The sequence below is a fragment of the Sapajus apella genome, unplaced genomic scaffold (assembly GCF_009761245.1).
Source record: "Sapajus apella isolate SASKATOON/1434 unplaced genomic scaffold, GSC_monkey_1.0 scaffold13, whole genome shotgun sequence".
Taxonomy (NCBI): Eukaryota; Metazoa; Chordata; class Mammalia; order Primates; family Cebidae; genus Sapajus; species Sapajus apella.
Window position 1 is genome coordinate 19,904,524 of NW_022436953.1, and position 26,968 is coordinate 19,931,491.

Consider the following 26,968-nt stretch of genomic DNA (forward strand, 5'->3'; position numbering starts at 1 on the left):
ACAAATTATGGAAATGTCATTATCAATTGACATACTCCCTATGAAAGCAAAGATAAGGAACATGACAAGAGATGTTAAGGAAGTTTGGGTTTCCACTTGAGGTTTGAAAAAGGCTTCTTTGTAAGCTGAACCCTGAGGGATGACTTTGATTCAGACAGGGAAAGGGGATAGTGTCAGGAAGAGGAAATAGAATGTGTTAAGACCCTGAGATGGGCACTTTCAAGAGAACAGTTGGAGTTCAGTGAGCAAGAAAGACACACAGGTAAGGTCAGGAAGGAAGGCCACGGTAAGGAGTTTAGATGTTTTCCCAAAAGCTACTGGCAGCCACTGGTCCCATGCCATGGGCCTAGGGCCTCATTCAGCCTGATGTTGTCAATCCAGGCTCCTCAGTGGGGTCACTTATGCACATCAGTGTCTGGCCGTAGACCTGACCTCCTCTCTCAGCTGCTGAACACCTCCAGGGGCAGTGAGAGGTGACAACAGGCTTTGGATTCACTGAGGCATAGGTGAGCCCATTCAGGCTTCATCATCACTACAGATTCCAGAAACCTTGACTTTTCTTTTCTTCTTTTTATATTTACTTTATTTTTATTTTATTTTTTTTATTTTATTGGGGACAGAGTCACTCCATTGCCCAGGCTGGAGGGCAGTAGCAAGATCACAGCTTCTTGCAACCTCCGCCTCCTGGGTTCAACCAACTCTCATGCTTCAGCCTCCCTAGTAGCTGGTTCTACAGCCATGTGCCACCATGCCCAGCTAATTTTTGTATTTTTAGTAGAGATGGGGTTTCACCATGTTGGCCAGGCTGGTCTTGAACTCTTGGCCTCATGTGATCTGCCTGCCTTGCTGGGATTACAGGCGTGAGCCACCACACCCAGCCAGCAACCTTGACTTTTCTTAAATTCATTTGAGATAAGAAAGTTCATTTCTTGGCTTCCCTCAGCTCCACACTGCTCCAGCCTCAGAATTCTCAGAAGGGAGTTTCAAAAAAAAAAAAAAAAAGCGATTTTTCTACACTTGAAACCCTCAGGAAATTGCTGGCAACCTGTGCTTCTGGGGTTGATCAAAAGGCAGGTGTGGAATAGGTAGTAGCTAGAGCTCCCATCCAGCTGCTGGTGGGAATCACGCTGATTCGACCAGTTTGGGAAACTGCTCGGCAGCATCTCCTGAAGCTGAACACACTCCAGGACCCTCACAATACTCCTGAACATAAACCTGAGGGAAATGAGTGCATACGTCCACCAAAAGACCTGCACTAGACTAGAATGTCCTTAGCAGTAGTGTTCAGAATAGCCCCAAATTGGAAAATTCTGTTGTCCATCAACAGCAGAATGGATAAACAAATTGTGCTATATTCTTACAGAAATATATCAATACTACATAGCAACAAAAAATAACTAGTGATACATGTAACAACATGAATGAATCTCAAAAATGTCTTGTGGCGGGGAGAAAAGCAAGATGCTAAAGAGTACCTACTGTATCGTTCCATTTAAATTACATTCTAGAGCAGACAAAATGAACCTGTGATGATAGAAATCAGAGTATTGTTATAAGAGTGGTGATGGTGGTAGAAAGATCTGGCTGCTGGAAATGTTTTATATCTCGATCTAGGACATATACATGGGAGTATATATTTGACAAAATTCACTAAACTGTACTTACACTTTAAACTTAATATGTAAGCACTTTAAATGGATGTGTATCTAAATTACACACCCATTTAAAACATGGCAGGGTGGCACCTGGTTATTCGCCCACGTTCTTCTGTAGCAGTGAAGCAAAGAAGATCCCTCCGCTTCTTATCTGCAGGTCGAGGTACAGTCTGTGCGGCTCAGAAATACTTTTAAAATAAACTATGTTATTTCTAAACAAAGTTGTATTTGAACACTGTTCATTTTATTCTTTGTTGCTTCGTCTGTGAGGTTGCCTTCATTTTTATCCTCTGTCTTGATTCACTAATAGGGAAGGCAGCTCTCCACCTAACCCACCCCCAAAGTAAGCGAGGTGTGTGTCTTCGAAAACAGTCAGTTCCACTGAGCAGCAAGTCTCCCGACTTCCCAACCCTGCAGTCTGTCAAGAGCAACAAGACGACCTGATGAGTTTGGAGGTGCATGTGTCCAAAGGGATTTTGTTCCAAGGTGTGATGCATGACATGGTGTTTCACTGTTACCACTTTGGGAACACAATCTCTTGGCAACTAAACCTGTAAACTCAGGTTAACAGAGCTCTTTTCCTTCCCCATAGTCGGTTTTCCTTTCCTTGAATCTCACTTTATAAACATTGCTCCTCCTGGGGTTGAGCTGGTTTTATGTGTTTATGATAACTTAGGTTCAAAGCGCCCACATGCAGTGCCCTATCTATCCTGCCCTGCCCTTTCCTCTAGAGAGTCCAAAGGATAAATCCTGGTTATAAAAGGCCACAGCCAACCTGCTGGGCTGTGAGTGGAAGCTCTGGTGCAGCATGGTAAGTCAGGGCCCTGCATGGGCAGGGGACTTGCCAGGGCTGAGGCAGCGGGGGCTACAAGAGGGACATGGCCCAGAGGTGGGGAAACCACTACAGTGGAGCCCCGGAGTCTGGGGTCCTAGCGTGCTGCTGTCCAACTTCACTGGGAGGACTCAGCCTCAGGTCCCTGCCTTAAGGGAGAGCCCTGTGGGGCGTGGGTTGCTGGGCATCTGTTCCACTTACTGTCTGTGTGACCCAGGCTCCTGCCTTGGCTGGGTCCTGCCCCTGCCAGCTTCACTGTGCACGGAGGTCTATGTGTATCTGTGTTTCCATCCATGTAGATGCTGCCCTCTTGGATCCTTGGCCTTCTCCTGCTGGCCACAGTCAGAGGTGAGGATGCTATCACAGTTCCTTTGGGAAGAAAGTGACATGCCTGGGCTGGCCTTTGGTGAGGCAGCTAGAGGTATATTAATAATTATTATCATGATTATGAAGAGCATTATTGTTACTTTGAGAAAACTGTGCTACTCAGAAAGTGTTGACTCTCAGGCAGATACAGGTCAATGTGTTGGACACGGAGTATCTCGGGCAACCCTCCTGCCCGGCCCCCTTCTTCCTGCAAAGGCTCTTGCAGCTGGGAGACAAGCGGAGGGTGGATGTTCCCACTGGGTCCCAATGCCTTTGTTCCTGCCTGCAGACCAAAGCCATGTGGATGTGACCCCTACCAAGAAAGCCTGGCCAGCCTGCCCATCCTGCCATCGTGTCCATGTGTCCTCTTCTGTCTCTCCAATTTGTTCCCCTGACCTGGCTCTGTCCAGAGGAGATACAGATATTCAAGTTCTACCTACCCTAAAACACAAATCACCTCCCTTTCTTTTGGAGCCCCCCAGATCCCAGCCTGCTTACGTCCCATCTGCCTATGTCTTCACAGGGGTGCTCCTTCCAGGAGCCTTTCCCTCCCTGCAGGGGCTGCCTCACCCCCTCTCCTACCAGAACTCCTCACTGCCCAGCTTGGCCTCCCAAGCCCTGCTGTAGCAGACATGGTCTCCTTGGGTTCCTGTGGGGGCTTTCTTCTGTCTTGTGACTCTTTCCCCTTATCTTCTCAACCCCTCCAGCCCACTCTTGGCCTCTCCTTCCACCATGGCCATGATTTATGACCTGGCTCCTGATGGCAGAGCCCAGGGTGGGTTCGACTGTTCCTCAGGCCTTACAACCCCTCTTCATCTCCTTTGCTGACCTGCAGCCTCCTCCTGCCCCAAATGTGGACATTCTCCAAGGCTCGCACCAGGCTCTCTCCTCATCTCTCTCCTCCTAGGGCCTTCCCTCTTGCCCAGCTTCTGGTCCTCCCGAGTTGCAAGAAGCCCCATCAGGGCCAAGGCTCAAACTCACTGTCCCAAACCAGGATATGGACACCAGCCTGTTCCCCCATGCCCCCAGCTCTACTGAGTGTCCACCATCATCCTCATCACCTAGGTTAGAATGCCCATGCCCAGAGTGGGCCCTCCCCTCTCCAGGCCCACCCCTACAACTGCCCATCCCCACCTCTACTCTTACTTCCCTGCCCCTAGCCTCCTCAGGCTCTCCTGCTTCTCAGCCCCTTGTACTCAAGCCCCCAAAACACCTTCAGGAATCACAGCACCACTGCCACCACCACCTCCTCTCACCCTCACCAACTCATACCTTCCAACGCCTTCCTTCTCTCCACCTAAGAGAGCCCAAATGTCTTGTACTCGAGCCCCTTCATTTAACCCGCTACCTTTCCCCTGGGGCAAATATTGCTTGAGCCTCCTATAGCCCACCTCCAAGGGTACACCCTCTTCCCGGAATGAATTCACCACTATCAGAATTGCTTCCTGATTAGAGCTCCTCTCTTTCAGGACAGGGTTCATATCTCATTTGTCTTTGAGTCTTGGGTTCAAATCCTGCCTCCACCACTGGCTGTGACCTCCGGTAGCTTACCTTGTCTCTCTGTGCCTTGGTTTCCTCAGTGGTAAAATGGAGAAATACTAATTCCATATTTGTGTTTTGAGACTTAAATGATATTATATCAGTAAAGCACTAGCTTGGTATCTGGCACATAGTAAACAAATATTAACTATTACAAGTTTTTTAATGATTCGCCAATATTTGGCATCATCAGTACAGGAGTTGAGAAAGCCTGAGAGAAAGGACCCATTATAATCCATTGGGTTGGAATTATGTCACCTGTAGTGACCATATCCTATAATAACATTTATGTCATGGATAAAGAAAGCACCCTCAGATTTAGATGTGGTTATTTGGATCATGGAGTCTCCACTACACATAGTGTGATATGAAAATCATTGCGTTTTTAAGAAACTTACCTTTTCAAAGAACAGGGAAAATATGAAATGGCAGAGAATCATTTGAAAGAATGTGCATAAAAGAATGACATGAAGACATGGAAACTGGACACACACCAGCAAAGGCTTACTGTGTGCACGACCTACGCTGTATGTAACAGAGATGTCAAGACAAAGTAGTAGCTCTGTGCTACAGTTTGTAGGCACTTAATAAATACTTACTATTCGATGAGTGTATGTAAAGGGCCAGCTGCAAGTTTCCTGAATGAGGTGGTTTTAAGGCAGCAGGTTGTATTAGGTTGGTGCAAAAGTACTTGCGGTTTTTGAGGTTGAAAGTACTGGCAAAAACCGCAATTACTTTTGCACCAACCTATACCTCAGCAATTCCCCAATTTGCCTAATGATAAGGGTCACTTACTGATTCTGTGTTTCCAGGGCCCCACTCCAGACCCTCTGAATCAGAATATCTGAGGGAGGCGCCTATGAATGTGTATATGCAATTCACCTATTCCCCCCACCGCCCCCTGCCCTCCCACCCCCATCCCCTCATGCGCAGCCCCCAGGTGATTCTTATCATCCCAGAAGTCTGGGAAATGTTGATGGCAAAGATAAAGACCAGCACTGGCCTTAGCCAAACCTGGGCTCTGTCCTGCGGAGTTTTCCTGTATGGATATGGCATTGCTCCTTTCCAGAAGTTCACGTGTGCCCTGTTTGTGACTCGCCCTAGGAAAAGAGATCTGCTATGGACAAATCGGCTGCTTTTCTGATGAAAAACCATGGGCGGGAATTTTTCAGCGGCCTATAAAGTTATTTCCCTGGTCCCCCAAGGACATTGACACACGCTTTCTTCTGTACACCAATGAAAATCCAGACAATTTCCAAGTAAGATGGGGCATGTAAGCACTGCATAGTGGGTATATTTGGGCCCCCACAGTGGAGTCTTTGCATGGCTACCCAGGGCATAAGTCATTGCCTTGGAATTTTCCAGAAATTTCAAGGCATAGAATCTCCAAAGCTTAGCTCTTAGGATCATAAACACCTGAGTATCTGCTGAAATCTATCGATGCCTAACCCAGAAACTTACAAATTCACACACAGTGTCTCAGAGAACTTCAGGGGCTACCCCAGCATAAATGTCTTTTTCCCTGGGAGGAAGGGACTATGAGCAGCATTTATAGAGTGGCCCAGGCCTGATGTAGCCCCCGGAAAGTCTGTCTCTTTTCTACACATGAGAGTGGAGAGAGAGAAGCCTCTCAGGGGCATTGGGAGTGGGGGAGGGTGTAAATCCTTCCTGAAGAGCTAGAAGTCAGGTAGGGGAGAGGGGACATATATAGCCACAATAGAGAAAAGACGAGCTTCTCTGGAGCAACCTCTAGTTTCCAGCAGGTCTTCCTGGTGGAAGCAGAACAGACGTGCTCCAGGATATCAGAAGTGACCAGGAGACAGTTTCAAGGAAGGCATTGCTGAGAATTCAGGAAGCTTACAGCTCTGGTCCCTGGCAGAGTTTAGGGAACCAGGTGTCTGTCTCTAGGTTTCTGAGGTCACCCACTGTGGGATTTCACATGACAGCCCAGCCTATTTAGTGCCTCCAGCCCTGAGTTGGCTTGGACATGGTTACTGTGCTATTTTTATTTTGTGATCCTTCTTTAGGCATCTCATCTGTAGAGGTTGGTGGAAGGGGGCCTGAGCAGCCTGTGGCCATTTAGGAGTGCATTCCAAAGTCTCACAGCTCCACTGAGCTGAATCTGTCCCCAAGCCTAAGTTTCTGGTCCAGGGGTTCCTCACCTTTTCTGTACCAAGAACATCTTTGGCCACCTGGGGGAAGCCTACAGGCCCCTTCTAGGTCAATGTTTTTAAATGCAAAAATAAAATATGCTGGATTACAAAAGAAACTATATTGAAAAATAATTATCATATGTATTGATATTTTATGTATTCATATTTAAATACATAAATATGTGATACAGTCATATATGTGCTGTTTTATATCTCACTAAATAACAACATCTAGGGGTTGGCCTAATAACTACCATAATTTAAAAATAGTAGTGAGTATAAATGATATTTTGAGATATCTGCACTAATTATACTATGACCTGAAAATATCTGTGACTTCTACTGGGGATGGAGTCACGGGTGTTGCTAATACCACTGTGGTTTATTGTCTAATTTCATGATTAACTGAAATACTACATATGGATTAAGGACTAATTAAAATAGAAAGTTCGTGAACTTGGATTTTCTGAATTCTATCCACAACCCCAGTTCTGGAGCTCCTTCTAATCTGACCCAACTTCATGGGCATCGAAGCTGTGTTACCAGTTCTGAAACTGGCTCTAATAGGCTCATGGCTTGGAAAGACCAACATTCAAATTAACCTTTTTTAATTAAAACAGCTAATCACTGGCATGGAACCAGACACCATTGAGGCTTCAAACTTCCAACTGGACCGCAAGACACGCTTCATCATCCATGGCTTCATAGACAAGGGGGAGGAGAGCTGGCTGTCAGACATGTGCAAGGTGGGACCCCACCACTTGGCCACTCCCTGGTGAGATCAGCACTGAACACACAGATTCAAACACTGCACCCCCAGTTTCCCTGAGACCGGGAAAGGAAATACTCCAGAGAGAGATTGGTCCTTCTTAAAACCACTGAAGAAAGCTCAGTTCCTAAGGGCATCCATTGCCATGCTCTCCCTACCTACCAATTTCTAGCCAAAAATCTCCTCTGAGGCAGAAGATACCCAGAGTTCAGTCAAAAAATCTGTGAGATAGAGACTGCAGCAAACTACTGGGCATTTATTCCTGAACACTTACGTAAAACCCCTTTGTGACATTAAAAAACACTTAAATTTTACCGTCTAAAGCATTGCTATCCAGTAGAATGTTGTGCAGTGATGATGTTCTGTATCTTCACTGTCCAAATCAGAAGCCACTGGCCACGTTTGTTTTTCAGCACTTGAAATGTAGCTGGTGCAACCGAAGAGCTGAATTTGACATGTCATTGAGTAGTAGTCTGTTCACACCTGATTTAGTAAGTGGTCTTTTTGGCCTGGCTGTGTTCCTAATGATGTGTGAGACCTTAGACACATCACTCACCCATTCCAGGATCCAGTTTCCATGTCTGTTAAGCAGGTGTTAGCATGCCCAGTCCATAGCATTGCAGTGAGGATGACATTATAGCAGATGTAGAAGTATCAAAGTTCTGACATGGGCTAGGCATTTGATGGATGTGCATGCCTATCTCTGGGGTGTGCAATTGGGAGCTGTTTATAAATTGATTTCTCTCCCTTGTTTGTCTTCCCCAGAAAATGTTTAAAGTGGAGAAGGTGAACTGCATCTGTGTGGACTGGAGGGGCGGGTCCCGGACCATGTACACCCAAGCTGTGCAAAACATTCGGGTCGTGGGTGCGGAGATAGCTCTCTTAATACAAGTCCTGTCGGTAAAACCCTGCCTGGGCCCTGTCCTGTGGGTACGGGGCAGAGAGAGGGGCAGGGAGGCACCACGTGGTGCAGAGAGGCAGCCTAGGGACCCCTGGGCATGGGTAGGGGCCAGCAGCCAACAGCCCAGGTTGTCCTCAAAAAGGGCCCTTTCCAAGATGAAGCTCTGCAACCTTCCTCCTTGCCTGCCGTCCTGAAGCACCTTGCGCTATCACTGTCTAGCTGTGGGGCCGAGGCAAACTAAGCCTCAGTTTCCCCTTTTGAAATGGGTCTTCCTTGCAGGCTGTTCTGCAAGGGTCAGAGAGCAGGCTGTGCTGCCCAGCAGTTCCTAGTGCAGAAGATGAGTTTTCATCCTCGGCCAACCCACAGAGAACGGCCTGGACCTTTCCGTGGGATCTATCCAGGGGGATCCCAGAGCCAGGGCCCACTACCCGTGCTCACTCGCCCAGATAGCCCATACCCCTAGCAGGAACGAGGGAAGGGAGCTGGGGGTGGGGTGGAGGAGGGTGGCAGGCCGCGTGTCTCGCCCGCCCAGGCGGCCTGCAGTTGGCGTGGTGGCCGCTGGTCAGCACTGTTGCCCCGCGCACGAGCTGGCCCGTGGGACTCACAGTCTGCGGATCCGGGGCCTGGTCGCCCTGCCCCAGGCGGTGTGCTCGAGCGGAGGGTAGAGTTTCGAGCCCGGGTCCTGTCCCCATCCCTGGCAGCGCCCGACGCCCGGCTCCCCAACCAGCGGGTCCCCACGAGGTGCTGGGGGACCTGACGCGCCCTCCCTCCGCAGGCGCAGCTGGGGTACAGCCCGGAGGACGTGCATCTCATCGGCCACAGCCTGGGCGCGCACGCGGCCGCGGAGGCTGGCAGGAGGCTGGAGGGCCGTGTGGGCAGGATCACAGGTAGGGGTCGCGGGGGCAGGGCCCGAGTCCCAGGTCCCGGGGTGTGCGCCGGGGACGCCTCGGCCACATAGCGCCCTTCCCATGGCGAAGAGCTCCCCTGCTGATCCTCCCGGGAGCAGATTTTTTTGTGATGATCGGCCTGGCCTTAAATTTAAAAATAATTTTCCATAATGTATATTAGGAAATAGATGATTAAAAATAAAAATGCATTTGTTAAAGAAGCAAAGGCTGGGCCAGCGGCCTACCCCTGTAATCCCAGCACTTTCGAAGGCTGAGACGGGAGAATCGCTTGAGGCCAGGAGTTCAAGACCAGTTTGGCAACATTGTGAAACCTTGTCTCTACACAAAAATGTTTACTGTTAGCCAGGTGTGATGGCTCTCGCCTGCAGTCCCAGCTACTCTAGAGGCTGAGGTGGGAAGATTGCTTGAGCCTAAGTGTTCCGGGCTGCACGGAGCTGTGATAACCCCACTGCACTCCAGCCTGTGTAACAGAGGGAGACCGTATCTCAGAAAAGAAAGAAAAAAGAAAGAAAGGAGGAAAGACAGGAAGGAAGGGAGAGAGGGAGGGAGAGAGAGAGAGAGAAGAAAGAAAGAAAGAAAGAAGAAAGAAAGAAAGAAAGAAAGAAAGAAAGAAAGAAAGAATGATTGATTTAACTAGCACATCAAATCCATGACTTAAGGGTTCTTATTTTCAGAGTATGACAAAGTAAAAGAAAAAAAGTGAGATGGTTTTAAAAATTCATCAGTTCCACATAATTGTTTGACTGTCTTTATTATGCCAGGCAAAGACAGAACATGCAAATGGCATACTGAGACCTGCCATATAGAAGGTGCTGAGGAAATACTGAATGAATGAAACACTAGACAGAATGAATGTGTACAAGACAAAGACACAAATAACTATTTTATGCAGCCAAATCAGCTTGTAACTTCACCAAACAGTTCACATCAACATTTAATGAGCATCCCTTTGCCTAAGACACTGGGCGAAGGATGAGGGGGTGTTGGTTTGTGTTTATGTAGAATTTTGCAGTTTGCTATGTCCCTTCTCTTACATCTTTTCATGAGAGTTTCACAACAACCCTGTAAGGTAGGTGGTTGTCATTATTCCCGCTTTCCCGATAAGGACACAGAAGTTCAAAGAGGACAGATATTTGACCTGGAGCAGAACTAGGGCAAGAATACAGACCACTGTGTGCCCCCTTCTCCCATGCTCTGTTTGTCTTTGAAGATGACCTGGGCACAGCCCCTGCCACAGGAAATCCATAGTCTAGTCCAGGAGGCAGACAACTAAGCAGGCAAATAAAAATCAAAGCAGCTTGCAAAATAATACAATCTGGATGGGATGAGCTGAGAAAAGAGAGGAATTAGATTTTCCATTTCACCATGAGGAGGTTGTATGTGAGCTGGGTTTGGAGGAGAAAGATTTAGATAAAGGAAGAATGTGGGGAAGGGCGCAGCAGGCTGGGGAATGGCATGGGCCAGAAAGGAGTAGATGTGTGCAGGGCTCAGGGACTGGATGGAGCTGGGCGAGGCCTGGGGCTTGCAGTCTCTGAGAGCAGTGGCCGAATGGTAACATGTGAGGACAAAAGGAAAAGGGAAAGGAGGGGTGTACAGAGGCTACCTGGATCCTCCATGGAGCCAGGCACTGGGGATTTCTGAATGTTCATCCACAGGCAATGACCCCATTCCCAGCCTTCTGTCCCAGACTCTCTCTCCCAGGCAGACCAAGAGCTGCAGATCCAATCCCCAGAACCGTAGCTGTTGGGGTAAGAGGAATCCACATGCTCAGTCTGCCAGTACTGGGTTCAAATCCTGGTTCTTAGAGTCCAGCCTGACTACCTTCTCCCTTTCAGGGCTGGATCCAGCAGAGCCGTGCTTCCAGGGTACGCCTGAGGAGGTTCGGTTGGACCCATCCGACGCTATGTTTGTGGATGTGATTCACACAGATGCTGCTCCCATAGTCCCTTCCCTAGGTGAGCTCCTCAATCTCATCTTCTGCTGACCTGTGCTACAGCTAATGACATTGGGTCCAGATATCCTCTCACACACACATACACATGCAGCAGGGGAGGCTATTAGAAATAGCTACAGGAATGGTGTGGGCACCAACCAGTCAAAATGAGTACCAGTCCCAAATAAATAGCCAGTACAATGCCAATGGAATCTGCCTGCAGCCCTGGGTTAAACAAAAACCCTTTTGTAGTCTATGAAATGTTGTCAATCACTCTTCAAATTCTGCATCCTTCCCCAGTCTACCAGTAACTAATGTGGCAGATGTATTTATTCTTGAAACTTGACCTGTACTTGCAAATACAAAGTGAATTTTTGAATATTTTTTTTACTTCTTCAGTCAAAGCTTTGGTTACACTTTGTTTTGTTGAAAACTGAATGTATCCCTTTATTTAATTCTTTTAAAATCAGTGTTCTTTTTTCAGTATTTTCTTACATAGCCACTCATGAAACTTGCCAATAAAGGGCATGTTTTTGGTGATGATGATATCACTCACTTAGTATTTACCATGTACTACACTGAACATTTTGCACACATTAGCTCATTAATTCTGTAACACTCTGAAAAGTGGGCTTTATTGCCACCATTTCATGGTTGAAGAACTGAGGCTCAATGAGGTTAAATAATTGCCCCAGATCACAAAATCTGTAAGTAAAACCAGGATTTCATCACAGGTTCATGCGCCTTGAAATCCAAAGCTCCCAGCCATATGCTATGGCTCACAATATAATATTATGTGGTCTCCACATAACAATATAATGTAGACATCAAAATTTAAAAATGAGTAAAGTAATACAAATTACATCAGGTGTTGATATGTCTGCTGGTGCACAATGGTACCGGGGCATATCAATATGGTCCAGGACTCCCCAAGACACACAGATACACATCCAAATGTGTGTGTCTCACACATACATTCCCAGAGCCCAGCCTCCCCCTCATCTCACTTCCTGTGCCCTCTCCTCCCTCCTTATCTTGCCAAGCACCCATCTCTGAGAACTTTCTGCAGAGCTAGAGGCAGTGGTAGCTGTGATGAAGGGATGAAGGGAGAATTTGCCAAAAAGGCTCTTTTTGTGGCTATAACCTAACTTTGGAACCACTCACCACCCTGCTCATCTCTGCTTCAAATGTTTTAGGTTTTGGAATGAGCCAAAAGGTGGGCCATCTGGATTTCTTTCCAAATGGAGGAAAGCAAATGCCCGGATGTAAGAAAAATATCCTTTCAACCATTGTCGATATCAATGGACTATGGGAAGGTATGTAAATTAAAGAAGACAGCAATTGCCCTCTTTGGGGAGAAAGCAGAATGCATGGTCTGGCCTTCTTAACACTGACATTTGCCACCATTTAAAGAGTGTTGTGAAAACGTGCCACGCATTTTCACAATGCTATGAGATGGCTACTCTGATTAGCCCCAGTTTGCAGTTGCCAAAATTGAGGATCAGAAAAATTACATAACTCAATCGGGCGTGGTGGCTCATGCCTATAATCCCAGTACTTTGGGAGGCTGAGACGTGGGAATCACTTGAGAGCGGGAGTTCAAGACCAGCCTGGCCAACATAGTGAAACCCCATCTCTACTAAAAATGCAAAAATTAGGTGAATGTGATGGCATGCACATATAGTCCCAGCTATTCAGGAGGCTGCGAGATGAGAGTCACTTGAAACCGGGAGGTGAAGGTTGCAGTGAGGTGAGATGGCACCACTGCACCAGCCGGGGTGATGGTGTGAGACCCTGCCTAAAAAAAAGGTTACATAGCTCATCAACACCACTCTATATCTAAGCCCAATTTCTGACTATAAAGCCCTGATCTCATGCTCCAGACTGTGTATCTCCCTGTTGTTGGGGTCCTGGGACAGCTCATGGGCTGGCATGTTGGCTCTGTCTGTGACCACCCAGCTACCTGCAGCATCTGCTCCTTGAAGAACTGCAGGGCATAGGCCAAGATTTGAATGCCTTGACTTGCTTTCTGGTTGCTGTTGCTAGGTGCTAAGAATGGAAGGGACTTTGCTGGTAAGAAGACAAAGGAGGGATGTGCTCTGTGCATTTGGGGTGCATGTGTAGGAGGGGGAGGCCTGGAAATCTGGGAGACCCATGGCGGCTGCTGGCCAGCTCTGTACGTTTCTGTTCATCTGAGAGAACAGGGCCCATGCCCCACCATTAGGCAACCTCATAGCCCCATCTGATTTGCTGTCCCTTGCTCTGGCCTTTTTGATTCCTGTTGCCCCTCCCCTGACACCAGGCTTCACTCTCTTCCCTGAAAAGGGAGGGTTGGGGACTGTGATCATTTTAGTCTTTATTTTCCTGAGCTGGGAGTTCCCCAAGGCCAAGGACTATGTTTTGCACATTTCAGATACTCCAGTATCCTGCTCAGGGCCTCGTCCAAATCAGGCACTAAATTTACTCTTAAATTGAGTTGTGTGGCCTTGTTTGGCATTTTAATATTCCACATGCTTCAGGTCAAAGAGCAGAGTCAATAAAGCGACTGCCAGCACCCACCGACAAATAAATGGAGCTTTTGCCCTCTCAGGTAACTCCTGGGAAGATGTGGCCATTCCAGGCTCCCTGAAAGCGCACCAGCATCACAATAATAGCTGTCCCCTCCCACAAACGATAAGCAGGGCACACATAATGGGAAGGAGCCCAGGTTTAATTAGAGAGGCAATTTCAAGTGAACAAGCCCATGAGCACTGGTGTGTGCTCCTATTGTGTCGAGCTCCGAGTCACCCAGGCACTGGGCTCTGAGGAATAATTAAATCCACTTTCTGCTCCATTATGGGGTCCCTGGGCAGCAATTTTGGATAAAAGAAACAATTAAGTTTGAAACAGGTTCTGTTGTTGGGTGATGAGTGCCGGCGTGGGCACAGGGAGCCTGGCTTCAGCTGGAAGTCCCTGGGCTGAGGGCTGGGAGCCGTGTAGAGCGAAGCCACTCTGGGCACAAAGGGAAGTGTTCCATTCTCAGTGGTGGTGATAAAGCCCCTCAGACCCCTGGGAGTGGTCCCCAGGTGTATCCAGGGTCACTGTGAATTTCTCCATGGGAAATTTTCTACGAAGGAGCCAGAGAAATGAAAAAACACTTTTCCAGACTCTTTTGAAAGAAAAGGATGATAAGTAAAATACAGTGAGAGAGTGGCCGGAGGCCATGGCCACCTTGCTGTCGCTGCTTTTGCCTTGGGCCCTGCATGGCAAAGAAGAAGAATCAAAAAGCCTGACTCATGGGGAAGGCCTGCTGGGTGTGTCTGGAGTTCCCACTAGGGATGTGCTGCCTTCACTCATGCATGGGAAGGTTTTCAGGTACAACTGGAGATTCTGGCTTCTCATGGAAAATCAGAGGACCAGGCGATTCGGGGCTTTGAACATGTAACACCTGGCTAGACTGTGTAGCGTTATAGGGTCCCTTTTACAGCTATTGCTATCTTCTCATGGTCTCTCTCTCTCTCTCTCTCTCCGTGTGTGTGTGTGTGTGTGTGTGTGCATATATATATATATATATATATGCACACACTATATATATATTATAGAGAGTGTTTATGTGTATTATGCCATAGAGTGTATATATATACATCTCTCTGTCTCTCTCCTCTGACTCTTCATCTCTCCTTTCTCTTTCTGCCTCTCCTGTTTCTCTATGCTCTGTCTTTCTGAATCTCTCTCTTTCTCATCTCTGTCTCTTTTCATGTCTCTTTTCCTCTCCATTTCTCTCTCTATCTCTGTCTCTTTCTCCCTGCTCACTGACTCTCTGTCTGTCTCTGACTCTGTCTCTCTCTGTCTCCCCCAGCCAACTCTGTCTCTCTCTGACTCTTTCTCTCCCCGTTGACTCTCGGTCTCTCTCTGATTCTCTGTCTGTCTGACTCTCTCTCTCTCCCCCCACCCATGACTCTGTCTCTCTGTGTCTCTCTTTCTCTCCCCCCCTTGGCTCTCTCTGTCTCTCTCTCTCTCTCCCCCCCATGACCGATTACCTGTCTCTCTCTATCTATCTCTCTCCCTTCTCCCACTGACTCTGTCTCTCTGAGTCTCTCTCTCTCTCCCCCCACCAACTCTGTCTCTCTCTGTCTCTCTCTGACTCTCTCTCTCTTTCTCTCCTGCCTTGACTCTCTCTGTCTCTCCGCCACAACTGACTGCCTCTGTCTGTCTCTCTCTCTCTCTGTCACTTTCTGTCTCTCTCTCCACCACCACCCCACTTTGTTTCTGACTCCCAGCCCTCCTCATTTATTTGTGTTATGTGCCTGGCCCCTGGAAGAGCAGAAAAGGGTGCTAGGCAGCATTACAATGCACACTTTGAATGAAGAGACCCCCAAACAGGCTGTGTGAGCAACATGGCTGTGTATTCACCTGGGTGCAGGTGGGCTAAGGCCAAAAAGGGCGTTAGCAAAGGGCAGTGGGATAGGAGTTGGTTTTATAGGTTTGGGGTGAGCAGTGGAAAGTTACAGAGTAAGGTCAGTGACAGTGGTGGGGGTAGGGGAAAGGAGCATACATTACCATAAGTTCAGCTACAATGGCAGGTGGGGTAAGGCGTAAGAGTATTTAAGATGGCAGGGTAGGTGAGGAGTGTTCACATTATTATAAGAACAGTTAAGATGGCAGGGTGGGGTGAGCCATCTTAACTGGGGGAAGCTCCGCTGGGCTATCACGGATAATGGCAAATGCAGGCGGTGGGTGGGGGCGATCAGCCGAGGCAGGCAGGACTTCAGACTTTCTGGGTCCAGGCTTGCACATGGAGGCCTGACAGTCAGGACATGTCACTCTTCCACAGTCACCTACCCCTGAGCAGGTCCTCCTCAGCAAATGCCCCAAGGTGTTCAGGAGCGGACACCCATCAGTGAAATGTACAGGTGATTCCTTCTTAGTCAGAATGAATTGTTCACACTTAAAAGTGAAAGACCTCCTTTTGAGCTTCTGGAGCCTTTGCTTTTCCAGGAACTCGTGACTTTGTAGCTTGCAATCACCTACGAAGCTACAAGTATTACGCAAGAAGCATCCTCAACCCTGACGGCTTCCTGGGCTATCCCTGTGCCTCCTACAGTGAGTTTCAGGAGGTAGGTTACCCCAGGAGCCTGAAGAAGATGTTGGTGGCCCTGGTTTTAGTGTTTTTGTGTTCCTGTGCATTAGAACAGAACAAAGAGATACAACTCTGCAACTAATGCACGGAGGTAATGGAAATTCTGCACCTCACAAAGCCATCTTCCATTGGGGAGCAGGGCGGGCTGGAGTGGAAAGGCACAGACCTGACTGTGCTAGGCCCTTATTAGGGTCCCCAGCTGCTCATTTAGAAACATTTCTAATACACAAAGAAGGTGAAAGAAGAGTGATGATGAATACTGTACATCTATCACCTAGATGCACCAGTTGCTAACATTTTATATATGTGTATGTATATATACTTCTAAATTATGGAAAAGTAAAGATATTATGACATGTTACCTATAAAAACTTTAGCTTTCATCTTTTAAAAATAAGATCCTTCTCCTATAGAATAACATTCAAGAAATTTATCTTTGATACACTAATCTGTATAATATATAGTACCTATTCCAGCTTCTCCAGTTATCCAAATAATGCCCTCTAGAGCTGTGTCTGTTTGCCTGCATTCTTTCTTTCCTTCTCTTCTTTTTCTTTTTTCATTGCAATTATTTCAGTGTCTCTTTAGTCTCCTTTAATCAAGAACAGCTTCCCATTTTTTCTTGATCCTCAAGGATCTTGACAGTTCTGAGGATTTCAGATCAGGTATTTGGTAGAATATCACACTCTCTGAAATTGTTTGACATTTTAGGGGTTGCTTCAATGGGTAATGGCAGGTCCTTCTCAGTGTATTACAACTAAAGACACTCATTTAATGTTCATTCATTATTTGATGACATAAATTCATTCATTATTTGATGACTTCAATTTTAATTACTTGGTTAAGATACTGTCTGCCAGATTGCTCTATTACAAAATTACTCTTTCCCCTAAGTCATCTACATATTAGATGATACTGTTTCCCAACAGTAAGCCCAGTGAAACGTTTGAGTTTCTGTAGGTGATCCTTTCCTAAATCATTTATTGCATTGTGTGTGAGAAAGTGATATTTTAAAATATTTTTTCTCAAAGACAAAAATAAAAACATGTTTAAACTCACTGTCCTTTTAAAACTAATGTCGACCTTGACATTCTTGGGTTGAACTAAGATCAAAAGGACATAGTATTTGATCTCCAGGGTCTGTGAGTGTTCAGTGAGAAGCCTTCACTGTGCTAGTTCTTGTTGGGGCATGGATAGCAACATGGCCTCCAGTACTTGTCTTGTTCTTTCCAAATCACAAAATAGCTCTTTGCACCATGCATTTTGGATGTGGCATGAGGTCAAAGAGCAGAGGACAATGACACTGTGACATAAAGAGATCAAATCACTGATTTGAAGAGTGCAAACTGCCTCTTCTAGCCCTAATTAAAGAACTATCATTTGAGAAGCAACAAATAAGGATCAACAAGTCTGGAATAATAATTCACATTAAAGTGAAATGGCTCTGGATCTTCTTTTCCTCACTTCTTTTGAAATAACTTGTTATCTGTCCCATTTACTTCTCCCTACATATATTGTTTTGTATTTCCTATTCATATTTTCACTTGACTGCTTCCTGGATGCTTATTTTCCCAACTACACTCCAAGTTTTCAAGGCACTTACTTGGATACTCTGCAGAGCCCAGCACAGTTCTATGCACAATTCCAATGATGGAAGCATGGATGTGTGGGTGCATGGACAGATAGATGCAGAAACGCATGAGTCAGTGGATAGGCAGAATAGATGGACTCATGGATGCATGGATGCATGGGTAGATAGATGCAGGAATGTATGTATCAGTAGATAGGTAAGATAATGGATGGATGGGTAGATGAAAGGATGGATAGGGGATGGATGGGTAGATGGATGGCTGCACAGGTAAAGGAAAGGTGGATAGTTGGGTGCGTGATGGGTAGATAGACATATAAGAAGGAAGATGAATTGATTGATTGAATGTGTCAGATACCTACCACTAACAGACAAATTATGTTTTTTTTCCCCCACTAGAATAGCTGTTTCCCTTGTCCAGCTGAAGGATGTCCCAAAATGGGGCATTATGCTGACCAATTTAAGGGGAAAACCAGTGCTGTGGAACAAACCTTTTTCCTGAACACAGGAGAGAGTGGTAACTTTACTAGTAAGTTTCCATTTTACTCACTTCATATTCTTGCAAATAATTTTAAAAAGTGTACCAACCTTATTAGTCAGTACCTTTGGTAGCAATGGATAGAAACCCAATTATAACCAGCTTAAGGTGTAATCAAAGGACAGTAGAATGGAATTTCTGTTGGTTCTCACCCCTTTAACCAATACCCTTGACCAGCAAAAGAAAGTACCAGGATGGGTCACATGTCCACCCTCCCACCGCCCCACCCCCTATTGCAAGAAGGATGCAGCTATTAACAGAAGAGGGCAACGTGAAAGTCACTGTAAGTTAAGAAGTCACTTCAGTCATGACTATTATGTTAGTCCCCCTACACACACACACACACACACACACACCACACACTTTGTGGTAATGACATTTTGCCCTGCTTCTTATTTAAAAAGGACAAGATAGCAAAATCATCAAGACTCATTTACTATGAGTAATAAATTATAGCTGGAAGGAAGAGCAGTTATTTTCTAAGGGAGTTTCAAATTTAAAAATCTATATTAGCACTTCACAAAACGCTTTTCACATACAGTATTTCCCATAATCCTCAAAATATTTATCATAAAAGATAACAGTTTGGCAGTATCTATAAAATCTTACATGCCCATTCCTTTAGCCCAGTAGCTACATTTCTTCTTTTTTTTTTTTCTTTTTTTTTGAGACAGAGTCTCACTCCGTCACCAGGCACTAGGATGGAGTGCAGTGGCACGACCTCGGCTCACTGCAACCTCCACCTCCCGGGTTCAAGCAATTCTCCTACCTCAGCCTCCCGAGTAGCTGGGACTACAGGTGCACGCCACCATGCTCAGCTAATTTTTTTGTATTTTTAGTAGAGACGGGGTTGTGGCCAGGATGGTCTCGATCTCTCGACCTTGTGATCCGCCCGCCTCGGCCTCCCAAAGTGCCAGGATTACAAGCTTCACTTCTTATAATGTACCATAGAGAAATATTTGCATGTGTGCATAAGATGATATGTTCAAGGACACTCGTTTTAATAGCAAATGATTGAGGGGAAAACTTTAATGTTCACCAGTTGGTAAATGACTAAATACCATAGATCAAATGCTACATGTAACCATTTAAAAGAAGGTTATAGCTCTACACACTGAAGAGAAAAAGCCTCTAAGGTGTATTAAGTGAAAAGACAAGTGACAAAACAACGTGCAATACACCTGGTGTCTTCATTGGTTCAGGCTGCTGTAGCACAGTACCATAGACTGGGTGGCTTATAAATGGTAGGAATGTATTTCTCACAGTTCTGGAGGATGGAAATTCAAGACTAGGGTGCCAGCACAATCAGGTTCTGGGGCACACTGCTGTCTTCTTGTTGTGTCCTCCCATTTGGTGGAAAGAGGGCAAGAGGGCTCTCTGGGTTCTCTTTGATGAGGGTCTGATCCCATTCATGAGGGTTCTTACCCCCATGAATTCAGTCCATTGTATCATGTATCAGTCAAAATACACTTGTGCAGTATCAGATCCCCTTCATTCATCCAAGAGCACATACTTGGCTGTGTTGATAAGGGACTGTGCTGAACTACAACATTTACTGACCCCCGAGTCCCTCACTCCCACCTAGAACCTTAATTCCTGGGCTCCAGGAATTCAACTAAGTCACAGTCCTCTTACCCCTCACCCATGGAGGCTTCAGAGCTTGGAACAATAATGTTTTTGTGGATCATTTTCTCAATCAGATGATTTCATTAAATGGATTGTATTTCTTTGGACAGGTTGGAGATATAAGGTATCTGTAACACTGTCTGGAAAAAAGAAGGTGAACGGGTACATCAGGATTGCTTTGTATGGAAGTAATGGAAACTCAAAACAATATGAGATTTTCAAGTAAGTTCAATAGTAATGTGAAATGATTGGATTATTCAAAATTGATTGAGAATAAAGTGCTTTATAAATCTAGGCATCTATTATACAGAACCATTGAATCCTAGAATGTCAGAGCCAGAAGAAAGTCTCAGTGTCTAGTTCAATTGCCCCATTTTACATATGCGAAGGCTGAGGCCCAGATAGAGGGAACTCACTATTTAAAATGAGTCATGTGCTAATTCCTTTTGGAATGTCAGTCACCTGACTAGATTGTTTTTCTTTTTTTGTTATTTTATTTTATTTTAGATTCAGGGGGTACATGTGCAGACTCATTACATGGTTATATTCTGTAATGGTGAGGTTTGGGCTTCTAGTGAACCTATTACTCAAATAGTGAACATTGGACCCAATGGATAAATTTTTAACCCTTATCCCCATCCCAAAGTTCCCAGTGTCTTTCTTTCCAGCTTTATGTCCATGTGTACCCACTGTTTATAAATGAATACATGAAGTATTTGATTTTCTGTTTCTGAGTTATTTTGCTGAGGATAATGGCCTTCAGCTTCATCCATGTAGCTACAAAGGACATTTCATTCATGTATGAAATACATGAGTGTATGCCACATTTTATTTAACCAGTCAACCACTGATGGAAACTTAGGTTGACTCCATGACTTTGCTATCGTGAATATTGCTGTGATAAACATACAAGTGCAGGTATTTTTCTGATAAACTATTCCTTTTCCTTTGGATAGATACCCAGTAGTGCAATTGCTGGGTCAAAATGAAGTTCTATTTTTCTATCAAGTTCTTTGTGAAATCTTCATACTGTTTTCCATAGGGGTTGAACTAATTGACATCCCTACCAACAGGTGTATAAGCATTCCCTTTTCTCTATATCCTTGCCAACATCTGTGTGTGTGTGTGTGTGTGTGTGTGTGTGTGTGTGTGTGTGTGTGTTTTAACTTTTTAATAATAGTAATTCTGGCTGGTATGAGATGTTATCTCATTGTGGTTTTAATTTGTATTTCTCTGGTGATTAGTGATGTTGAGAATTTTTTTATATGTTTGCATGATGCTTGTATATCTTTTGAGAAGTTCTTTGCCTACTTTTTAATGGGGTTCATAGGTTTTTTTTCTTGTTGATTTAAATTGCTTATAGATTCTGGATATTTGTCTTTTGTCAGATGTATAGTTTGTAATATTTTCTCCCATTCCGTAGGTTGTCTGCATACTCGGTTGATTGCTTCTTTTAGTGTGCAGAAGTTCTTTAGTTTAATTCAGTCCCATTTGTCTATTCTTGTTTTTGCTGCATTTGCTTTAAGGTCTTAGTCATAACTTTTTTTTTTCCTGAGACGGAGTTTCACTCTTGTTGCCCAGGCTGGAATGCAATGAGCTATCTCAGCTCACTGCAACCTCAACCTCCCAGATTCAAGCAATTCTCCTGCCTCAGCCTCCCAAGTAGCTGGGATTAAAGGCACCCACCACCATGCCTGGCTAGTTTTTTGTACTTTTAGTAGATATGGGATTTCACCACATTGGTCAGGCTATTCTCAAACTCCTTTCCTCAGGTGATCCACCTGCCTCCCCTGGGCCAATGTACAATAGAGTTTTTTCCTATGTTTTCTCCTAGAATTTGTATCAGGTCTCACATTTAAGTCTTTAATTCATCTTGAGTTAATTTTTGTATATGGTGAATAATAGGGATCCAGTTTTATTCTTATGCCTATGGCTATCCAGTTATCCTACCTCCATTTATTGAATAGGCTTATTCAATAACCCTTTCCTCATTGTTTATTCTTGTTGACTTTGTCAAAGATCAGTTAGCTGTATATATGTGACATTATTTCTGAATTCTCTATTCTGTTCCAATGATATATGTGTCTATTTTTGTACCAGTACCGTGCTGTTTTGGTTACTGTAGCCTTGAAGTATAGTTTGAAGTCAGATAATGTTATACTGCTGGCTTTGTTCTTTTTGCTTAAAATTGCTTTTGTTATTGGGGCTCTTTCTTCGTTCTATATGAATTTTAGAATTGTTTTTTCTAATTCTGTAAAAAAATGACATTGTTAATCTGATAGGAATTGTGTTGAGTCTATAGATCATTTTAATGATATTGATTCTTCCTATCCATAAGCACGGGATGTTTTTCCACTTGTTTGTGTCATCTACAGTTTCTTTCATCAGTGTTTTATTGTTCTCCATATAGTGGTTATTTGCCTCCTTGGCTAAATGTATTCCTAGGTATTTTGTGTGTGTGTGACCATTGTATATGAGATTGAGTTCATGATTTGGTTCTTAGCTTGAGCATTTTTGGTGTATAGAAATGCAACTGATTTTTGTGTGTTAATTTGTATTCTGAAACTTTGCTAAAGTGATTTATCAGGTCTAGGAGTCTTTTAGGGGAATTGTTAGGATTTTCTAGGTATAAAATCATGTCATCAGCAAACAGAGATAATTAGACTTCCTCTTTTCCAATTAGATGCCTTTTATTTCTTTCTCTTGCCTGATTGTTCTGGCTAGGACTTACAGTACTGTGTTGAATAGGAGTAATGAGCATGGACATCCTTGTCTTTTCCCAGTTCTTAGGGTTTTTCTCCATTAGATATAGTGTTAGCTGTGGGATTGTCATATATAGCTTTTATTATTTTGAGGCATGTTTCTTTGATGTCTAGTTTGTTGAGGGCTTTTAATCATGAAGGAACATTAGATTTTATTGAAAGCTTTTTCTGCATATATCGAGATGATTATATGTTTTTTGCTTTTGATTCCATTTATATGTTGAATCTCATTTGTTGATTTGCATATGTAGAACCATCCTTGGATTCCTGGAATAAAACCCACTTGATTGTGATTAATTATCTTTTTAATGTGCTGTTGAATTTGGTTTGCTAGCATTTTGTTAGGGATTTTTGCATCTGTTTTCATCAGGGATATTGGCCTATAGTTTTCTTTCTGACTTGGGTTTTGTAAATATCAAATTTTCTTCAGGCAAGGCACATCTGTATGGCACATACCCAAGACGCACTCCATCCTCACATACATAGGTACACACATGAAGCCCATGGCCAGCTCACCCATGCTGTGTGACCTCAGCACCTGGCTTTTGCTGGACATATGAGATGATTGGTAAATATTTGTTAGATGAATGCCTAACCTGTGCAAAAAAGTTAGGTTCTGTTTTTGCACTAACTTTTATGTAAACATTTTCATGTTGAATCAAATGTCCTTGAGAAATTCCTGTAATATACATGAGATGCTAACAAATGGCATCTGCTGAACCACATGCATCTTTAAACTAAGACATTGCCCCAAATGGTCCTGTAGCAAACTTATAGCATTAATATGTCACCCCAAATATTTGACTCAGCTCTAGGTAAAAACTAAAGCAGTGGAAATCTGTAGTCCAATATTTTTAAAACGTGTGTTCTGCATAAACGCTTTTATGTTATGGCAGCCCCTAGATGTGTATGAAGTCATTCAACGTGTTTGCAGAAAACAAACAATAGCAACTATTGTTTAGAGAAGGAATAGATTGTGATCATCTTATGTAGTCATATATCCAGCTGATGTAACATTTTATGTCTATATTTTCAGAGGATCCCTCAAACCAGATGCAAGGCACATGCACGATATTGATGTGGATCTTAATGTTGGAAAAATACAGAAAGTTAAGTTCCTCTGGAACAACAATGTGATGAATCTATTCCGGCCCAAACTGGGTGCTTCCCAAATCACAGTGCAAAGTGGTGAAGATGGGACTGAGTATGTATTTTTTATTGCATCTAAGTTTGGTTATTTATATTTACATATTGATCTATCTGTCTATGCATTCATTCATCCAATTGCCCACCTACCCATCTATGTATCTATCTACTCATCCATTCATCTAGCATCTATCTATTTCTCTGTCCTTTTAACCACTTAGCCACTTACCTATTCACTTAGTCCTCTATCCATCCACCCAGACATCTATCTCCTCATTCTTCTGGCCCTCCAGCCATTATTTGATCTTCCCATCCATCCATTCATCTTCCCAGCTATCCATCTTAGCTCTCCATCCATCTTCCTGATTTACTTTGAAAAACCAAACATCACTTTCCTTAGACAAAATTCAACATAGGAATAACTGTTTTATCTCAAACAATAAGGGAAACACCTGGGAAGCATGTAGGGGAAATTTCTGAGTTAATTCCAGTTGATGTGCAGTTATTAATGTAAAGTAGTTTGTTTGGAGATTATGACATGAGAGGGATACACACTGCGTTGGGGATCTGGCTCATAGTGGCAAGCTCTTCCATTCTGAGAGAATAGAATCCTCCTTGGTAGGCACTGGGAGAGAACAAACTGTTTTTAAAATATGGAGAGAAAGATACCTCAAAAGAGGATAATCCAAAAATAATGGGATATTAGAGAATAAAGAAAATATAAACGTCAACTCTCACCTGCTCTCATTTTAAGATGAGGACGTAAGATTTGGAAAGTCAAGTAACTTGTCTAAGTCGCATAGGGAACCTTTAAGGGAAAGATATTGGACTTCAGAATGTTTTCAAAACACACACCAAGACTTTGCTCAGCTGCATGACTTAACTTTGCTGGCTGTAAAAGTGGCAATAATCCCAATGACTCAGTATATTATTGGAAGAATCAGATGTCACACTCAGCATGCCATCACTTTGTATACAGTAGACCGCCTTATCTGTGGGGGATGGATGATATGCTCCAAGATCCCAATTGGATGCCTGAAACCTCAGAGAGTACCAAATCCTATAGATACTATGGTTTTTTTTCCTATTCATACATACTATATGAATAGGAAATATGCTGGACAAAGGGACTATTCATGTCCTAGGCGGGACAGAGCTGAACAGAGCAAGATTTTATCATGCTACTCAGAATGATGTATAATTTAAGACTTATGAATTGTCTATTTCTAAAATTTTCCATTTCCTATTTTGGGACCTCAGTTGACCATGGGTAACTGAAACCATGGAAAGCAAAACTGCAGATAATGGGTGGCTACTATACTCAGGTGCAAGGCATAACAAGGCCTGGGACCCAGGTCTTCTGACGGCCCATCCAGTGTTCTCTCCACTGTGCTCATCCACTCAGCCAGCTGGATGAGAAGCTGAGAAGTCCGTATGGTCTGGCAGTGCAAGGCAATATGGAAATGTCTGGATTTCACAGTATTTAAGTGGAGTTGGAGTTCTTGTTTTAAGTACAATATAGAACACATGCTATATATACCAAACAACCAAACACCAGAGCCCCCAACCCACATAAGGGCTCTCTCATCAAGAAGCTGCATTCCGAAGCTAAATTCTGAGGGAAGCCCAGCTTGGCCACACTGTTCCCCTTGCGTCAAAGACACCTGCAAGAGAAGGAAGAGCCCGTAAGTGGCCAGCTTCTCATGCTTGGTGCTTGCTCCAACCTGACTTGGTTTCAGCCCCTCAGGACTAATAATCCCCCAGGATCTTTTTTATTTCTAAGCAATTTTATTGAAACATAATTCCTGTAACACGCAATTCACCCATTTAAAGTGTACAATTCAATGGCTTTTAGCATATTCACAGAGTTGTGCAACTATCACCACAATTTTAGAATATTTTCATCTCACTAAAAAGAAACCCCATACTTGTTAGCCACCATCCCTCAATTTACACATCCCTTTTCCTCAGCCCCAGGCATCCACTAATCTACTTTGTGTCTCTATAGGTTTTCTAATTTTGGACATTTCATGTAAATGGAGTCATACAAAATACAGTCCTTCATTTCTGGCTTTATTAATTTAGCATAATGTTTTCAAGGTTCATCCATGTAGCATGTATCAGTACTGCATTGTTTTTTATTGTCAAATAACATTCCATTATACGAATATACCACATTTTATTTATTCATTTATCACTTGGTCACTTGGGTTGTCTCTACTTGGGGGCTGTTGTGAATAATGCTGCTATGAATGTCATGTACACGATTTTGTTTTCATCCTCTTGGGTATATACCTAGGAGTGGAACTGCTTGGCCGTATAATAACTCTGTTTAACCTTCAGAGGAATTACCCAACTGTTTCCAAAGTGGGTGCTACATTTTACATTCCCAGGATCAGTGTATGAGGGACACTCTCTGATCTTAATTTGACAGAGAAAATGCCCTCTGAGCTGGCTGGGGCACTCTTGGTCCCTGGAACTCATTGCTAGACCCAAAGAGGCAGTCCCATCAGAGATCCCTCAGTTTTGCAAAGCTTCAGTTTGACATGGCTGATTCACTTGCCACCCATTCAGAGCCCACCTGGGGAGAAGGGTGCTCTTTGAGCAGGTTTAGTTAGTAAGAATTACCTGGACTCTCCCTGGTAAAGAAGAGCTTTTTAGTCAAAGGAAGCCAAATCCAGGGGGTTACCTGAATGCTGTTTACTCACGTGAAGTCACATTTCCACAAGTGAAAAAGCCTCATGCTGACAATGTTTTCCTCCACAGGTATAATTTTTGTAGCAGTGACACTGTGCAAGAAGACGTTTTGCAATCTCTTTACCCTTGTTAAAAATGTAGTGTGACTGTTGTGGTAATAAAATTTTTAATGCACTTGGTTTGAGGTTAGTTTTACATTCTCTACTTTCTGGATTCACATTTAAGAAATGATTTGGGGGACTGGAGCCAAGCTTGCCACAGGGGACACCTGGAACTTCCCACCCACTTACCTCCGCCACCATCTGTCTCTTTCCAGGCACTTTAGGTGTCCTGTTCTAATGGATTTTATTTCCTTCGACAGTGAACTCTATGCTATTTGTAAAGGTCATTGTTGCTCTCACGTGCTGCCCACCCAGATTTTAACATCCTAGGGGCA

At 44.2% G+C, this 26,968-nt stretch overlaps 1 protein-coding gene across 2 annotated transcripts; it reads left to right on the plus strand.

Annotated features, from left to right (window-relative positions):
- The first annotated feature begins 2,327 nt into the window (after positions 1–2,327).
- On the plus strand, positions 2,328–26,711 carry LOC116553981 (pancreatic lipase-related protein 2). 2 transcript variants are annotated; one of them, XM_032281759.1, is made up of 13 exons: positions 2,328–2,466; positions 2,787–2,835; positions 5,497–5,651; positions 7,166–7,291; positions 8,080–8,214; positions 8,991–9,102; positions 10,959–11,078; positions 12,253–12,372; positions 16,034–16,152; positions 18,163–18,292; positions 20,038–20,149; positions 23,726–23,893; positions 26,602–26,711. In XM_032281759.1, exons 1-13 carry the CDS (start codon positions 2,464–2,466, stop codon positions 26,663–26,665), a joined length of 1,413 nt encoding a protein of 470 aa, XP_032137650.1. In that variant the 5' UTR covers positions 2,328–2,463; the 3' UTR covers positions 26,666–26,711. The 2 variants fall into 2 exon arrangements, with proteins under 2 accessions (XP_032137650.1, XP_032137651.1); XM_032281760.1 differs by lacking the exons at positions 16,034–16,152; positions 18,163–18,292.
- Positions 26,712–26,968: the final 257 nt, after the last annotated feature.

Excerpts from the sequence above, each read along its gene's own strand:
- LOC116553981 (XM_032281759.1), top strand. Across the intron at positions 7,292-8,079 it reads GGCTGTCAGACATGTGCAAG|AAAATGTTTAAAGTGGAGAA; the intron begins GTGGGACCCCAC and ends TGTCTTCCCCAG. Across the intron at positions 12,373-16,033 it reads TATCAATGGACTATGGGAAG|GAACTCGTGACTTTGTAGCT; the intron begins GTATGTAAATTA and ends TTGCTTTTCCAG.